This window comes from Erithacus rubecula (assembly GCF_903797595.1).
Source record: "Erithacus rubecula genome assembly, chromosome: 2".
NCBI lineage: Eukaryota > Metazoa > Chordata > Aves > Passeriformes > Muscicapidae > Erithacus > Erithacus rubecula.
Window position 1 is genome coordinate 73,838,652 of NC_136685.1, and position 19,452 is coordinate 73,858,103.

The following is a 19,452-nucleotide window of genomic DNA, read 5'->3' on the forward strand; positions in this document are numbered from 1 at the left end:
TCTATTCACTGTCTTTTTTTTTCTTCTCTTGCTGCAGTTTGTTTGTTGGGTTTTTTCCTTGTTTTCTCAGTATTTTTTACCAAGGCCAGGTTTCTTAAGAATAAACCATGATGTCATTATCTTGATGCTGTCAACAAGTGCCATTCTTTTATGCCTTCTTATCCTTTCTTCCAATGTTTTTATACCCTTACCTTCCGATTCACATTTCATTTATACCTTGTTTTCATTCCAAACCTCCACAATTTGTTACTGGAAAGAATGTTTCATAGCAACAAAGAAATGTCAAACTTTAATCTGCAGCTCCCATTGCAAAGCATGTGTCTTTAGACTGCTTTTATTTGTATGCTTTGAGTGGTTTGGACACTTAGACCAATTTCTTGTAACAAACTCTTATCAAAGAATAGTGTGTTTCATATTGCCTTCCCTGGAGTGCAGTGGAAAATACAGCACAACACACATTTGTGTGAAAAGTATTATGCTAATGAAGGCAGTCTAAGAGGCTAAAGCAACTTGATTCAAATGCTGTATACTTGCAAATGTAATATGGTCTCCAAGAGTAGTAGAGCTTTCCTTTATTATGTTGTTAAAATTGTATCTTAAAGATTTCCAACATCACAAAAGCAGGGCCAGACTTCACTATTTTAGAGCTAAAATTCTATGTTGCAGAGTTCAGAAAATGTTATTATCTGTAACAAGAAAAGATAGTGGCAATATTAATGCATATTAAAATTGATTAGTACTTTGCCTTTGATGACTATACTTAAAGAAAGTCTAGATGAAGTGATTTTTGCTTTTTTTATAAATCCAGAAGATTACAGAATGTGTCACACTGATATCTTCTTTGCTAGGAAAGGCACTGAACAAAATACACACCTAGACTGGTATTTTTGCAAGGGATCCCTTGTAAAGCCTTCCTAATGATTGTCCTCCTTTGCTGTTGGCAGTGGTGATTTGTCTGTTCTCTAAAATGTCAGTTACCCAAAGATAAAGGAAAGACATGAGCAGCAGGTATGTAATCTTCTCTTTATCTCTCCTTCAATATTTCAGGAATTCTACTTTAAATGTGGAGCACACCCAACTGCTGACAGTGAAACATCTGTGGCTTTGAACCTCGTTACAACAAACAGCCGCCGTATCACATGTATAACATGCACAGATATTAGGTAAGTACAACAAAAATTGTCAGAGATGTACAGTCTTGGTGCTTCATAGTACTTATCGCTTCCAAAGAGCCTCTTCTTCTTTCTTCGTTTTCCCTTTTAAAGGCTGGTGTTTTTTTCCCCTGGTAACATGGTGAAAAATGAGTCATATTTTCAGGTGTGTTATTTGTTTTGCTGGTAAAATTGCAGTTCATATTTTTGTACCTTAGTCATGTTGCAGGTGGAAATTTGACTGCTTAAGTTCTAACTAAAACATCGAGTGCTCAAGATAGTGGCATCAGTGTATACATATTTTCTACTAAAATGTATTCAAGAGCCAGGGAAAGAACTGGATTTTTGGAAGGGGACAGACTGTTCCTGAAGAAATTCTCTTTTTGGTGTTTGTTCTATAAATCAAAGTAAAATGCATCTGTTCTCATGTTTGTGTTTATTGTAGTTTAAAATACTGTAATCCATCTTTGCATGTGGTATTTGGGCACATACATTCAAGAATATCCATTACTTGCAAATGCGTGGATTAAAAACCAATTGCCCGAAAAAGACAGCTACCATTGTAGTGAAGAATTACCTGAAGCACATTTATCTACTGACTAGGAGATATTCTATACAAAAGTGTGAAGAGAATTGGGAAATCTTAGTTCTTGGTTAGAAGGGAGAAATTGGAAAGGATATTTGAACTTTGTACTGATTCATATGGTGCATCTTCTGGAAAGAGCCGGTTTTGGAAGCATCCTTTGGGGTGCATTTACAGAACTGGACCCTAGATCCAGATTAAAAGATCAAATATCAGTGTCTGTCAAATTGGTATGTCAGCATTTTGCAACAAGGGTACAGACTCAGCTCCTCAAAAGTGGCTGGTTCTTCTGCCGCTTCTAAAAATTCCCTGGGCAAGAGAATGATTTGGCTTGCTGCAGTGCAGACCCCTAGGGCATGTCTGTACTGCTAAATACAAGAGGGCCAAGGGCTGATCCCAGTCCCAAGCCAGATGGAAATGACTGACAGATGCACAGAGCTGTGTAACCTGGTGCTTCCCCATAGCCAGCTTGGGTTACCTGTGGAGCTGAAACCCAACTAATATAGATCTGCAGTGAAAGTACACTTTTTATCCTAGAAGTACTATGGCATGGAAAAGGGTTATTCATATCCCAGTATTTCCTGTGTGGGCCCCAGGAAGTTTCAGAAGAGTTCACTGAACTACATGAAGTACAATGAAATGGTACAACTTGCTGAATAGCTGAGCTTTTTTGGGATAACCAGTACCTATCTCTGGGACCTGTGTCCTCAGGGTTCTCAAGAACTCTAAGTATTTCTGGACTGCAGGAGAAGTTGTCTGAGAATTTGCTATGTTTTGTTGCATTCTCAATTAAACAAAACCAAGAAAAAAAAAAAAAAAAAAAAAAAAGAAAATATAAGGAAAAAAAATGGTCTGAAATCCCCTTTCTGGGTAACATCATTAAATGAAGCAAAATATAAGAAATTTATTCTGTCTCATCATGTCAAAATATTGATACACATTTCTATGATAACTCTAAAATTTTGAGAACATATCCATACATTAAATTCTGATTATCTTTCAGAATTTAGGTTTTTTTAAAGCCATAAAAGACTCCCAGGCACTTTTGGGTTATACTAGACATTTGTAAGTGATATGAAAACTCAAGATACTATTTTACTATTTTATTTTTTTTATGGAAAAGCCTGCAATTTGTTAAAATAGAAATGAAACAGAATTTTTTGGATGAAATAATTTTACAATTAAAGTTAGTTGTTTAGTTTTTTATTTGGTCTTTTACCAGTTTGACCAGATGGTCAAATGTAAGTTTTGATAATTGGAAAGAGAGATCGTACAGTGAAGACATTTATCAGTTATGAAAAGTTCATTGCAAAATCTTGGGGTACTTAAAAAAATCTCCACTCAGTTTTTTGGTTTTGTGAGGTTTTTTTTGTTTTGTGGGTTTTTTCCCTGTTTTTTGGTTGTTGTTTTTGTTTTTGTTTTTTTTAGTTTCCAATTCCTTTCTCCAACCTAACATTCCTGTAATATTTGTAAGTAATTCCAAGAAATTACATAAATAGCCATAATCTTTTTATTTCAGTTAAATATTTATGTGATTGTACTGGCAATTACTTTCTAATATGCTTATGCAGTTGAAAAGTAGCACTCTGCAGTTTAGAGCATTTTTTGGAACCTACCTTCATCTTTCTGTAGCATTCATGTGAAAAAGAGGATTAACTGTATTTGGAACATTAGCTATTACTTTGTATTAGTTTCACTGTAGTAAAAAAGAAATTTATGTCTGTTCTTCAAAGTAGATTTTTCTTTCTTTTTTTCTGAAAAAATCCAAACCAACAACAAGATACCAAACAGGAAAAGATGACAATGAGGTAGTATTTGCTGTTTTCTTAAATATTTTTGTTTGCAGCACCATACACCATAACTCTAGGAGTTTCCATCGATTTATCATGTAGTTAGTCCACCACAGGCAGAGTATTAAGTCCCAAGATTCTTGGCACAGCATTTGCATGGTTTTAGCAAGGTTTTCAAGCTCAGAAACATCTTACATAAAGCAGTAGTGTATCTGCTATATAGAAAAAAATACAAAGTGAAAGCGATGTTAGTCTATTGCCAGTTTTTATTCTTAAGTTTAGACTAGATACACTTAATTTGTCTTGGGTTTATATTTTATATAAATATTTTCATGCAGGTCTGACCACTAAAGTGAAATAGTTGAAAGCCAAACACCCTTGTAGGGTTATGCTAACTCCATAGGCGGTATTCCATGTGGTGAAATGCCTTCAATTTTTGCTGCTTATCTACAGCAGAGTTAGTGTGAATTGGCAGCCTTTATGCATTTTTTTTTTCTGTAGCATTCAAGGTGATGGGTTGGTATTGTATGTCTTTGAAGGAGCTTTAGTAGGTTGAGTAAATGGTTGGAAGTTGAAACGAATACTAAAACTGTGTAATCCTCAAGGGAAGATCTGCTTTTGTCAACTGTTTCCAGTAGAAATAGCATCAAAAGGGGTTAGGAGTACCCCAGGGTACCCATAAATCAGGCTCAGGAATAACAGCAGTTTTAAGCAGTGTAAAAATAAAACGTGTAGAACAGAAATGCCTCACGTCATCTTTCACGAACTTGGTAGCGTACAATTCCTAAAGGCACCATTATTTTTAGCTTTCAGCAGTGTAAAAAATATATAGGACATACTGTCACTTAATAGGTAGAAGGAATTCTCCAGAAGGAGAAGTACTTGGTGTTGTGTTATCAGATTTTTTTTTTCTAGTCTGATAAATCCCTGATTCATAGTATTGAACAAAGAAATGTTCTGCTTTGTTTAAACAATGGAACTTTTAGTATGTTCTTCTGGTCTTTGGACTTTCCTTTCTGATACTGGAGATGGAAGTAAGAATTTCTGCAGTGGTGATAGTAGTGCATATGCTAGTTACTCTTCAAGGGTAACTGTGATGTAATGTCTGTCATAGTTCTTTTCAGGCAAATCAAATCTGTGACCACATTGGAGAAGGGTCAGTACTGAGAGGGGAAAAAAGTGAATGTAGTATAGGAAGTCCGGTTGGAAATTCAATCAGCAGCTCTCTTCTACTTCAGACAATAAAAAATGAATGGCTGCATTATTGGGAATAACAGTGTGTTAATCTGGTTTGTGTGGAATTACTTGGGGCCTCCTAAACTTCTCACTAGTGCCTAATAAGCCATCTTCTTCAGTCTTTTTTTTTTTTTTCAAAATCAAAGTGCAAGTTAGAATTTTTTTCCCTCCAGCAGTAGTTTATTACATTCTCTTATCAATCTTCATTGCTCGTTTCCTCTATTGTATATTCAGAATTGAGATAGATGAGTTCTTTGTTTTTTTTATAGGGTAGTGTTCCAAAATTGGTAAGGGATGGAATAGTTTACTTTTCAATAAATAGATATGTGAATTATTTTCTGTTTTGGCTTTTACCTGTGGATTTCATATGCCAAAAGAATGGGGATTAGGGTTTTTCTAATTTCATATTTTGGATGTTAATCTTTATGATCTTATTGTTGACACAGGTGTGCCATGTTCTTTATTGATCTACATGTTGTACTGTGTTGTGCATTGATGTATGTTGCTCTGAAGTGATAGATCTCTTGAATTCCAGTTTAAATATTGTTGGGAAATACCTGAAATAATTTGCTATGTCTTTATTCTTTTAAAAGATATACTGTATTAATGCAGTTTGGATTAAAAAAAAATTAAAAAAAAAAAGTGGAAAGAGTTATAGGAGGAATGTAGCAGTGACTATGACAAGAAATAGATGAGGTAGGTGGTTAGCCATGGTATTCAAATAATTCCAGAATTTTTAACTGATTATTTGAATCCAGTGTTGCAACTGAAGAGACAATTTTCCAAATTCAGCTTTTAATACAGAGCTACCAATGAGCTCAACTGGTTGGAGCAGGTGATAGTGTCAGTGTTGTGGGTTTGATCCCTGTACAGACCATTCACGTAAAAGTTTAACTTGATTCTTGTAAATCCCTTTTGACTCAGAATATTTGCATTTGTTTGAGAACTCTTAACATTTTCTTAGTGAAGAATCTGCAGGAAAAATTTGATTCAAGTCAATTCTGTTATTTGAAGAGAGTTTTACCAGGGACTTCTGTTGTTTTCTGAGATGAAAATGAAGACCATGTCCATTAAAATTACCCATGTGATGTTTTCAGAAGAGTAAATAGCACCTTATTCTAGACATATAAATTACTATTTCTCTTTGCTCTGGGACATAGAATCCTAAATTTACCCCTTGGGCCATTGTAATCCAAGTAAGTTATTAAATCTATATTTCTCTATTCTTTTTTGAAGTACTTTTTCCCACTCTGTGACCTGTCTTGATAATGTGATGATGTGCTCCAAATCTCTGTTAAATTCTGCTGTCTTTATATACCTTGAGTAGTTCAAAGAGGAGTGGAAAAAGATTTTTATAAGAATTAAGTCTACTTTGTCTAAGCACTATGACCATCGGGGACAATGTCTACTGTTATTCCCTAATGTTCCTTAAATTAATGAGATTTCTTCAAAATCACTTATTTAAAGCAGGAAATTAGATGTAAAACAAAGAACTGTTACTAATTGATTTAGAGCTTTTTTTGTTTTCCCCAATAAGGTAACTTATAGACTACTCTTGTTACAGCTGTAATGTTTGATACAAACTGTAATATTTGATACAATAATTCTGATACAAGCAAAACCACACAGAGAAAATCTTTTGTTGAGATTTCTGGTGGTCTTTTGAAATGTGAATCAAGGCTGATAGTGCCAATAAGTGACCCTCACTTCCTCTGAGATGCATACCCTGGATTTCAGACTCAAAGACTTGTACCATGGGCTTCTGGAAGATCTGCCTTGTGTATGAAGTTCAGTTGCCACTTATCTTTCTCTTGAATTATAATCACTGGAATACAGCAGCCCCCTATGGCAGTGACAGGATAGCAGTGCAGCTCTTCCTGCTCTGCCTCTGAATCTGTTATGATCTGCACTGCAGCTGCATCTTGGTGAGAGAGCTTCCAGCTTCAGCACATCTGGGAACAGATGGGTGCATTGGCAAAGCTATTGCACTGTCACATTGGATATATCCTTTGCCAGCAGGGAACAAGTGAGGAGGATTTTATACAACCTCACTCGTCTCCTGTGCTGGACATCAATCAGGAATTTCTCTTCATCTAGGAAAATAAAGCCTGCCTAGCTTTCCTTCTTCATGAAGGGTTTTATCTACATTATTCCTTTGCTTGGCATATATGCTAGTGTACAGTGTACAGTTGACAGAAATGACAAATGGAAGGAATGTATTGACTGCCTGCTGATTTTTACTTTTTTTTTTTTTGCATTTGCTCACATGTTTGTGAACATAAATATAATGGTGTGTGGTATGTCTGAGTTTTTGAAACAGTCATGAATGAGAATTTTTATTTCACAAGTGAATTTAATTTCTGATTTGAATTTATTTCGATAATGTGCATCTCCTGATACTTGTGGGATAAAATAAATGTCCTTAATTTCATTTTCCCTTTGACATTTCCACTGAAGCCTACAGAATCCAGTATATTATCAATAGGCTCTATATCTATGTTCTCTGCCATTCTAATTTATGCATGATTAATATGGTGAGCTGGTTTTGTAGATTTCTTCACTTAAGTATTTTATTCATGTTGCAAGACATAAAGACTTAAAAGTTTAAATGGTTTTGGATGAATCAGTAGTTTTAGTGTGTCAGGTATCCAAGTGTAACATATCTAAGATTTCATAAACCTCACTTCCAAAATATTCTGAAGAAACCTGAGTATGAATACTTGCATATAATCAATGAAAAAATGACAGCTAATGAATGTAATTTTGTTCAACTATTGTAAATTTAAAATTTAAAGTTAGAATTTATTTGCAATCTCCAAGAAAAGCAGAGTAGCAAATGTTTTTAAAACATTTTCAAAGAGACTTGCAAGCCCACAGAATGCCTTTTCTCCTATAGATGTTTGCAGGTTCGGGTGCCTGGGACTTTATTTTCTTTCTTGTAAAAATTAATTCCTTAACATGAAAGACAAAATATTTTCATCTCTGGTTAGTTTTGCTTCAGGCAAGGTTAGTAATAGCTGAATATTTTCACCATCTGATATCAGTGTAGTGACCTATGGGAATTGTTGGAGGTCACAATCCAGTTGTTTTGGGGAGATATCTCTATTGCAAAGGCACTGTCACAGGTGATCACAGTAATTAGCAAACCTCATCCCCTCAGCAGAGACCTGAGGTCTGAAGGAACAAGGTGAACAAGTTGCAGAGATGTTCCTTTCAGGCCTTAACTGAGCCATTAAAGGGAATGGTTTGGGGAGGAACTGAGCTGTTGCTCTTTGCTGAGCAGCAGTGGTTTGCTCATCTTGCACTTGAGTAAGGGAAAGGAAGGGAAAGTGTTTGTGCAAGATGTGGTTGGTTTTTGCAGCATAGAGAAATGAGAATGAAAATATCCAAGAGAATGAAACTTCACAGCAGCGAAAACCTAAATATGCACACAACAGAATAATTTAATTTGCAGCAATTTAGGAAAAAAATTTAAAATATCAGTATTGGACAGATGCACCAGTGCATAATCTCTGAAATCAAATACATGAAGGACTATTCATAAGACAGAGAACCTGTCATAATATGTAGAGAACTTTATGAAATGTTACTTGGTACTTCATAGAGTCACTTAATGATCTAATATGGAAGTGTCTGTTGTCCTGGGTAATGTCTTGGAGAGCCATGCAACTCCTCAGTGAAATAGCTCCATAGGAATTGTTATCAGATTTCAAAAATGTGTGATTCAAATAAACATTTTGATGGAATTTGATGGCAAGTGTTTACACATTGTTTTCAATAGACATTTGGGGCAAGGTACTACTCTCAAATTCTATAATAATATTTTTGATGTTTATCACATTCAGGGGCATATGGGTACAAAGTTTTGGGAAAACAAGGAAGGGATTGTGGAATATGTTGGAGAAATATGTTTATTTGTGTAGATATAATAAACAGGGACACCTACTGCTATATTTCTCTCTAAACCATGGTGTAGAATGAATTGTCATAGCAACATACTGACTGACAGCAGTATAAGGAAAATATTTCACACATTTTCCATTGACAGTCTGCACTGAGCATGCAAAGCTCTTGGTACATTACAGTCTTGATGGAACTGTAATGGAATTTATTAATTAGAATTAAGTTTTTTGCTTTTTTACTTAGCAACTCATGATCATTGAGAGCTCACTTCCCTTTTGTTAATTCTTTGGATGTTAAAGGTTGCTTCTGAGAACAAAACAGTTTCTGAAGGCAATCTTAGAAAGAGTCTGTTATTTATTATGTTCTGTAAGAGAATCCAGTAGGGCTCAAAATTTTTTAGATCTTCAGAGAAATACTAAATGAAACTTTATACAAATACATTCATCAGGAGGAAGAAGGAAAACTTAACTATGTTTACTTTAAAACATAACAATTTTGAAATAATAAATTATTCCAATAACAATATAATTGTTGCATAATGATAAATTACAGTAATTTTTTTAGTGTGAATTGTTCTGTGATGCACTAAGTTCTTTATCAACTAAGTTACTAGCAAAATTAAAGTTTGCTAATAAAGGGAAAATCCAGGGCAGGGTCAGGCAGGTGCATAGAAAGTAAATTCAGCCCTATAAGGGAAAATAGACAAAAGTCAAGTTAAACTGTTAATACACAGCTGTTATGAACTTGGTGCAAAAAGATTCTGATTTGCAGTGTGGTTTGAAAATGACAAGAAATAAATCATAATCAAAGTCAGTCAAAATCTGTTAAGTTCTGTCAATATCTGTGACATGTTAAGGGAGCTGTGTTCAAACATTTGAAAATGGTTGAAAATGTACACAATTAAGGCAGTAATAATTTTCCCAGTACAAGTTTTTAAATGGTAGTGATACTGCACTGGCATGTCAATGTAAGAATACTACAAGAAAAAATGACACCAATGAAAACTCATTTTTATATTGTTAGGAACCTGTGCTCAGACTTTTATTTTCACTTGACATGTTTGTTTTAGTTTATGTAAAGTAATTCCATATCACTGTACATTGAAATGCAGTAAGCAGGATGAAAACAAGTGCATTTGTCCATCAAAAGTGGATGAAATTCTTTTCTTAATATTTCTCCAATTACACTGACATAACTTTCTCTTGCTGAGGAAATAAGTCTTATAGCTGATCTCTGAAGATTGACTGTGACTGTGGGTGGACATGCTCCTGAAGGAGTTCAGCAGTAGTGAAAAGTGAGTAAAATAGTAGAGAAAATGTGTGTTGCTGGATAGCAAGATAAGGGAAACATGATACCTACTCTACTGAATACATAAGTTAGCATAAGTGTTGCTTTTCAGAGGTACAGACATTTCAGAGGTTTTCAACCACAGCAAACTTTTACAAAACCCTCCTCTCAGTCACTTTCAGCTTTGTTTCCCTTTAAGGGTATGTACTCCTACATGTTTACTAAGTAAAATGAAAATTTGATGAATTTTTCATACATATTTATATATAATACATGTATGCATTCTTATGTTCTTTCTTTGTTTTTCTTCTCTATGAGCAGTCTTCAGTTATTTGAAGTGCATTACATTTATAAACGTTTTCCCCCCATGCTATTCTTATTTCACTTTACACAGGAGACAAATCTGCCCAGATTTCTGGTGAAACAAGGAACCAGGCAGTGCTCTTTTGGCATGCAAATTCCATTTGCATTTTAAAAATTACTCATTCTTTTTGTTTTGTTAGAAGCAACAAAGAGAACAGTCATACCACTTCCCATAAGGTGTGTTCTGTGTAACCACTAAAGGCAGTGTCAGCCAAACAGCTGCCAAAAAAACCAGGACCAGCCCACTGATGTACACAGTGCAGGAAAGATGACTGTGCTCAGATGTCACCTCTGTGGGTCTGTCCAACCTCTTTGGAAACAGGTTGACAATGCTGATGTCAATCTTGAACTGTACTCATGAGCTAGACTATGCCTTTGCTCCCTGTGGTTTCTCTAACCTTGCTGGAGTTTATTGGATTTCCTGGCAAAATAAGTTATATTTATTCACTTTTGCTATCTGCGCCTCACAAGGTGTCAGAGAATGTCCTCATCAGAAAGCAGGCTGTGAGAGTGATGCTGAAATATGGTTCAGTCTGGTTATATAAATACAAAACAGCTTCAGAAAGTCATTAATTCAGTTTAATGCATTTGTAATTTAATTTTGTTTTTAAAATAAAATACCAAAACAAGAGAGAAAAAGCATTTTAAAGACCCTCGTCACTGAGATTTTGAGAGATAGCTCTTTTTCTCTCTTACCCTTCGAAAATATCCCCATATTCAGGCAAAATAATCATTATTGTTTTGTGGGGACACATTTATACATGTATCTCCTAAAGTAATTTTAATTAAAAAGACACTTCTCTCACCTTGACCCTTTAGACTTTGAGTATGCAAACAATTTTGTGAGTTTGAGTATTTTTTTATGATATGAGTGTTAGCAGGTTAAGACTTAATGTGCTGCATAACTGCAGATCATTTTCACATAAATAGAACGATGACTTTTCCAGAAATAAGTATCGTCTGTGGATGCACAGCCTGTCCCTCTTTCATTCAGCTGTGACCTTGAAAACTGATTAACAAAATTGTACTCTAAGGGATGCAAGGCTTCACATAAAGCAAGTGAAGCATATGCAGGCCCTTGAGGGGTGCTTAGAGTATCTCATAGGCTCTAATGGTAATTCCTCTCTCTTTTAATGCTATTAGGTGATTTTGGCTTGAGGCAATCCGTAGTACTTTCCTCTTTATTTAATTTTTTTGCCACAGATTCTATGTATTATCTTATTACAACTCCTGTTTCATGTTTTAAAGACCAAGTGCTCTGTATGTCTGGTGCTAGGTGTCTTCTTCAGCTACTCAGATATTTTGGGTTGCTTTACATGATTAACATGATTTTACATGGCAAAAATTTTGGCACAGTAAGAAGATGAAAAGTTAAGTAGAGTTATAATTACCTAAACCTGAAAGCAAAGTGGTGCTTGTGAAAAGCATCTAGAGTGCCCTGCATTTAAGACCTCATTTCCTTCAACAGTAAGAAGGACTACTTGAAAATATGCCATTTGCTACATTCCAAAAAGTAGTATATTTATTGTTATTTAGTAACATTGGCAAGCTGTGAAAACTTGGTTTCAAAAATTAATTTATTCACTAATTTAATTAGAGGCTAATTAAATTATTTAATTAGAGGCTTTTAAATTATTGTGCTTTTGGCTTTCTACATGTCTCTGTTTGTATTTGAATTATATTTTGGGTAACAAATCACCACCTTTTGGAAGTCAGAATTGAGAAATAAAATACAATTTAAAGCATTCTACACATCCCTCTCAATCTTGGTGCCAATTTTTGTTTTTTTAAAACAAATTTGCGTTACATAAACAGGAATATAAGGTATTGCATAAATGAGTCATTAAACTAGCAGAAGGCATTAAAAAAATTTTACTAGTGATAAAGTGAAAAACAGAAGGCAAGACTGAATAGTAGCTGGTCTTAATGTGCAAAGGTAGCAAAGTATAAAACATACCATTCCCTGCACCCCTACTTTTTGTGATCCTTCTTAAAATATCTGGGTGCCAAAAGTGGAGACATTTTTGTTGGGTTTTTTGTCTCTCAAACTTTAGGTATTCCAGTTTCTGAAGCTAGAAAGAAGGGCTAGAGAATACAGACTTTAGCTGGCCACTTTCTGCTCCAGCTGTAGTGCATTTCCCTATCCAGGACAAAGAAATTGAATCTCCTGAGAATTTTTTTTTCTGTTTTTCTCTAATAGCTTTCATTTAATAAAATGCATTGTTTGTAATAGAAAGGAATAAAATTATTTCTGTCAAGGTATTCTTATCATGTTGATAGGATCTCTATGGTGGCTTGAGTTCTGCAGAGCATTTAGAACCAAACTGTGACCTCATCTTAGTAGTTAAACCTGTCTTTAGCTTGCTGCATCAAATAATCCCATCAAAACCAACAGGATATAAATGCAGGTGTACGTGCTTTGCTTGGTCAGAGCTTAGACTCATCCGGTCTAATCATCCTGCACTTTCTCAGTGATATCCTCACATCCAAAAAGTAGTCATGGAATGTCTTTAATGAGTCTCTCAGTGTGAGGTAGGATTTATAATACTTTTCATCACAGGAAGCAGATCTAATAGTGAGTATTCAGGGGGACTTATTTTTATTTTTTTGAGAATAAGACAGTTCTGGAAATGTCTGCTGTCATGAGAATGAGCTCTTTTCTCAACCCTTTTCTGTCTTTTCTGATTATCTGAGCTAATCTGTATGCATATGAAAAATGTATTTTATATGATTTGTCTTCTACTTTGCTGGGTATCCCAGTGCCTTGTAATGACCCCTTGTTTTCAGAGAGATATTTATGGTTTTGATCATACTTTTTCAGATCTTCCTGTTTTCTAGAAAATGCATTATGCATATTTGCAGTTCAGATGGTATTTGCCTGAGGGTGAAAGCATTAATGCTAGTATTAAAACATGCTAAAAATATTTCTGATGAAAGTGATTATTTTTCTTAGCATATTGAACAATATTCTTGAACAATTTCAAAATGTTACAGAAAAGTGATTTGGATTCTAGTTGCTGATCAAGTTATAGGATAATATTACTCTGTTTACGTGTTCCTTTCCTTTTTGAGTTTGTTTGTTCTTTTCCAAATGTATGGATGTTATTTCTTCCTATTCTACAAGATTCATAAGATTGTATTAAGCTCCTAAGGAAGTCAGGAGAATATCCTTTGAATTCTTTTCTTTCCTTGTCTCTTTCCTTCTCCCTGCTGTTTTTAATAGATTCTGCAAAAATATATTTTTTTTAGTCAAAGGAAAAAAATGAAAGGGGGAGGAAAAAGAGAATGAAGGCTTTACATTAGATCTGCCAAGAATGTTCAAGAGGTCATTTTTTATACCAGTAAGCATTTTTACTTCTTTTTTTTTTTTTATTTTAAAAGAAAATTGGGTTTTGTTTTAAATAAGTCGCATAGTCATGTAGTTTAATTTTCTATAAGAGTTTTTTTTTTTTTAATTCAGTGTAAAGCAGATTGGGCAGTATTGCACTGACCTTGGTTTTAAGTACTAATGGTAAGTAATAGTTTTTGACACTTGAGCAGAGTATTCCATTAAAATGGCTATCTTTTTCCACTTAGAATTTACTGAAATCTGTCTTATTGTTTACCATATGCCAGAGTGAAAAAGAACCTACAGGTAAAAAGGTTTATTTTCAGAATTGGGTTTCCTTTTAATAGTCAGTTGCATCTTTAACATTGCATTGCAGTTTATTTTATTATAGAATGGCTTTTCCTACTGTGCATATAATCATATGCCAATATGAAAGATTGATTCTGCAAAGCTGTGAGTACTCAAGTTCTAGAACAGGATGTTATTTAAACATATGCTTGACTTTGAACATGTGAGTAGGGGCTAAATATGCCAACAGAAGAATCCTTATTTTCATTAACTTTGTTATGTTTATTTTTTTTTCTTCAGTAGCCCCTTACACACTTTTTTTTCTCTAGTAGCTTGTTAGGTCACAATATCTAAATTTTGAGAGCCATGAGAAAAGGTACAGAGATACCCTAAGAGGAGGCATTTGCAAAATCTTAGTGGGGGTAACTGTCTGTCTCCAGGTAGATGAGTTTCAAGATCTGAGGCAGATGAAGAATTACCTTTTTAGTGGTAATAAAGAAGTTTAAAATATAAAACTGATTTGGGAACTAAAAATTGGAACCTTACTTCCTTGTTTGGTTATTGGGCATTCTCTTGTGGAAGTTTCTGTTTAAAATACCAAAAAAACCTCTTGGCCTCCATACATTATCATGTTTCTTTGATATTTGAACTTTGTTACTTTAATGACACTGTACTTTTCTTAAGTTTAGTTAGAGTTGGGTTACAGTGCCAGTTAGTACAATAAGCATAAAGTCAATAATTTGTAGGAAAAATGGTTATTTAACTAACAGCAGAAACCAGAGAAGTAAGAACTTAACCTAGGCTCAGTGGTGAAATACTCTATATTTTGAAACACAGTCCACTTTGTGCCTTGGATTTCTGAAAGGCTGCTTGTGTAACTGGCACTGCAATAGCTGCCTGTGGAAAGGAAATTAAATGAATGAAGACTTTGCAAACTCAGACCTATACTAACATTTTTTGAGTGTTCATTGCCTGTCAGAGAATAAAATATTGGGGTCATGACAATAAAAATTTTTTTTAAAAATTGAACAAATATGAAAAAAAATTGAAATATTTGTGCTGAAGAGCACAAATATGTGGAACCACTGCACCTCTATGAGGTTTCTTCAGATACTTTGATATTGCTTGTGAAAATTGAGTCATTCAGCAATGATGTGTTGAATACTGTGAGGCAGAATGAGTACATTTGCACATACTACAGGTTATCATATGCTGGGGCTTGACTGGCACTCTAAACATCCCCAAGGTTTTATTGCAGAATGTTGTGCTCTCAGGTTTGGGTCTGATTATGCCAGCTGCTTCCCTCATGTGCTGAAAGAAATGTTGGAAGGCTTGCTTGCCTTCTTTTAGGTTTGACATAGCACAGCAAAGTGAGGAAACCTACTTTTTCTTAACTGTGTATCCTTGAGAAATTATAATTTTCCCATGCAGAACAGCTTCTTGTTTTTCAACATTTTGCAGGTGTGAGAAGTTTGTCTGTGTGACTGCAGTCACTGTGTACTTTTTTCATTTATGCAACTTTGCTGTTTCGCTCAGCTGGTGGGGTTAGCATAAAATTGGCAGGACTTCAGTGAATCAGCTAACATAGGTGGCTTGCAGCTTGCAAATTGTTGGAAGAGGCAAGCAGCCAGCAAGGGTTGTTGCACAGCCAAGAATATGGTATATGTTGAGGTTCCAGAAAAATATTAGGTTTTCAAATAAGATTTGTCACTGTTAGAGTTATTTCATGGTGAAAATTAATATCTGGTCAATCAAAACTTGTTAAACCAGTCAAAGTATGCATGGAGCAAGTTGCAAATAAGTGTTTTTATTTCTTGCTTTAGAAGATTTAAAGGATCTCTCATCAGTGTGAGACTAGGGATTAAGTATCACAATATGGTGAGAATGTTATCTGCTGCCATGGGTGGGATTTTGATTCTGGATTTGAGACCAGGGCAGAGAGTTCTATAGGGATTATTGGCTGGTTTATTTTGTTGTTGGTTTTGTTTTGTCTTGTTTTTTTCTGTAAAAAGAGATCTTTTCTGTATTTTGATGTTTTTACCAGCAAGGATTCAGAAAATGTTTCTCAGGAAAACTGGCTGCTTGGACAAACTACAATTTCAGACAAGGAGATAAAGACAAAAACAAAATAGTCAACACCACCATCCTGATGCATTCCAAGAAAAAGAATTTTAAAGATAATGGAAAGTTGTTTTCAACTATGTTTTTATACATCATTGGCAGTTCATGGATTCAACATTGAACAATCTAAAGAAAAAGAATTTTTGATTTTTACAAGTTTTAATTCAAGTGGCATTAGTTTCCTTAGGTTGCTTCACTGTTATCAGATTCTGGATGCTTTGTTGCTTATGTGTGCTTGTTCTTGAGTGTGTTCTCCCTGTCTCTGCCAAGTACCTACCTCTCCAACTCATTCTACCATCAAAGTCCTGGCTTAATTTCTTCTTAGATTTCCAAGTTTTTCCTTTTTATAATCCACCCCAGAGCTCTAGTGTATTTGTATTTGATTGGCAACCTTCCTTTTTGTTTGTTTGATTTAAAAAGCAGCAATTAAAAAATTTTATGGAGTGAAATATTTTATGTGCTGATTTTATGAGTATAGCTTTATTGTCATAATCTTAAATGGCAATGACATGAATTTTCTCTGCTGGGTGAGTTATTAACAACTTCTGAACTCCTGCCTTCAGAATGATTTTTTATTTTATTCTGTTTTTCTAAATCTCTTTTAATGATGCCTTCTAGGTAAAGAGATAATTTCATGGGAACTTCTGAAAATAGAGCTTTGTGGCTGAAGCTTTGCTTGCTTTGTGACCTACATGCATATTTTGACAATCAAGGTTGTTGAAATACTTTTGCCCTTCAAGAGAGTCAACTAAGTAATTCACAAAGCATATTTTAACCAAATACCAAAACAGAGATATATTTACCTTGGAATGTAAGGGCATATTAAATTAAATGCCTGATAATTGAGTCAAATATAAAGCTGGAATTCTCATAGCTGTGGGATGCTGCAGCAGTGAAGGTAATGCTTGCCAAGGTACACGACAAAAGCAGAACTGAAGTAGATTGATCTCCTGCAACCATTTGTATACTATTTTACATTTTATCTGGGCAGACCATTCTAGTGACCAGAATCACAGCCAGCTTGGTGCCAATTACAGAATTGTGCCATTTGTTTTGTGCTTTTTCGTATCCCAAAACTTAGCTTTTCAGAATGTCACATATACCAGGCTTAGCTACATGTGCTCAGAAAAAGGAAAATAAAAAACAAACCCAAAGGAAAAAAACCACACAAAACCCCTCAAATAACAAAACTGTTAAATTTATCAAGATTACCTTTCAAGATTGAAAATAGTTTAATTGAAAAGCTCCTGAACTGTTGTCTAGATTAAAGGACTTTTTAGAACAGGATTTGCAGAATATCCTATTGAAGTTTGTATTCTCCATCTTTGTAGGTTTTACCATGAAGAATTATTTTCCTTTTTTACTGTAAATTTTCTGGTGTTCCATTTTACTTAATTGTTTCTTTGTAAACATATGCAATTTAGTTATTTCTCACTATCAATTGCCTGTACAAAGATAAATTTTGCAGTTGTTGATTCTCAGTCCCAAAACAATAGGTGTGCTTTCTTTTAAAACTATAGTCTGTGATTTTTTCATTCTTTATATCTCTTATTTACTCTGCATCTCTGGACTGGATGGACTTCTTTTTATCTCTTATCTAGAGTACTCCTAGACTTTTTTCTCTATTTTGTTCTCTTGTTTCTCTGCATTTTATGTGAGCTTATATTGTTTGATTTGAACTAAAAGTGAAGTGCTTTGAATTGAGTATTCCATCCCATTTGTGGTTTATTTACTGTTTGGAGCTCTATTTACCCTAAGCACATGAAAATTATTTTCAAGTGAATCTCCTTTTGCATGTAGCATTTGGATTTGGAGCTAAACTTACCAAACTGCTAGGTAACAACTTTTAACAAAAAGTTATTCATATTTCATTTGTTAGAGCCACAAAAATAATTTACTTTTCTTCAGTAAATATCATGGAGATTGTGCAAAGTCTGGCTTTTCATTTTTGATACTTCATTATGTCTGTCCTGTCCTGTCTTCATTTGAAATTCATTGCAGTGACTGACCATTCATTTGAAAAATTAATTTAGTAACACACTTAAAGTTATCATATCTCCTCTCTGAGCTGAACTGAGTTCTGTTCTTCACTGCTTCCAAGTTTCTACAAGAATCTGTTTCTCTAAATAGCTGGCATTTCTGGGCATTGGATAGCAATTCCAAAACCCAGTTCTATGACAATTCTGTATTGGAAGTATGAGTAAATGAAATAGCATAGTTCTTTTTCAGCCTTTCACTTACTGTTACAAAATTAAAATACAAAGGACTTCATAATCATTGTAATTTTGCAGGTGATTGAGCTGAATATGTGCACTTTTAGTTTAGTAGACAGTAGAGAATGGACATAGAGATAAAACTACTATGTATGTCTTTTTTCTATTTTCATTTTTTTCTTACTGTACATCCCACAGCAGTACCCTATTCAAAGTTTGGGCTCAAAAAATAATAGTACCCTTTCAAAATATTACCACTTCCCCTGTATTTTAGAAGTGCCTTATTTTCCTCAGTAATTGATTTTTAGCTAATTTTCTTTCTTATCTTTGATTATTGTAAGGGATGTATTATTCTTATTGTTCTTTTCCATAATACTTTTCAGATATGTGTTCTTCCATAAACTTAACAATCACACTTCAGTTCATAATCAGTTCATAATCAGTCTGTGATGTGTTATGTGCAGTGAGAATGTCACTGACTAAGGAACTTTGCTGCTGCTGGCAGGAAGAGAGATCTGTCACTCTGTACAGTGTTCAAGTTGTTGGACATGTGCATATGGGAGTCCCATAAACACGGCATAGAGTCTAAGCATAAGGGAAAATGTTCCAGCTTCTCACTGAGGACCCTGAGTACTCAGGTGTGAAGTGACTCCCCATGCATTTTGCAATATTTTTCAGCTCCATCCAGGATATAGAGAGGTTCCTTCAGATGCCAAGTCCGTATGAACTGCTCCTGGGCATAATTTTTTTAAAAAATTCCCAATTTGCAATGATGTTTCCAAACTTTGTCTCCTTGACTTCCTTAGAGTCCTGTTTCTTGGGAGGCAATGTATCCATGCTGCAAATGCTATATTACAGAAATTTCAGTTTATGGTGATAATCCTGTGTTTCCTGTTGTTTTGGGCTCATACTTTTGATCAGTCAACTAACATGGAAGACATGTTGGTGAAAAAAATATACCAGAAGCCTTTCAGATATTCATGTAAACAAGCTGGTGACTGAGATATAAGATGTGTGTACTGTAAAAGGCAATGTACTTGTAGCTGAGATGAAATTCAGAAATTTTTGGACAGTGTTGCATATTTCAGCAGCAGTCTGCAGAAGGCATGGGGAACTATTGGATAATTACTATTCATTTGCTGAGGCAAAAGCAGGTTTAGGCAACCATTACTTTGATGGTGCCACAGAC

General features: G+C 34.6%; 1 protein-coding gene across 1 annotated transcript in view; it reads left to right on the forward strand.

Moving 5' to 3' along the window:
* PRKN (parkin RBR E3 ubiquitin protein ligase) overlaps positions 1 to 19,452 on the forward strand; it is a 665,258-nt gene that overhangs the window by 325,000 nt on the left and 320,806 nt on the right. Inside the window, exon 6 of the mRNA XM_079333471.1 lies at positions 1,048 to 1,163. Within this exon, the coding sequence (XP_079189597.1) occupies positions 1,048 to 1,163 (116 nt within the window). The remainder of the gene's footprint in view (positions 1 to 1,047; positions 1,164 to 19,452) is intronic.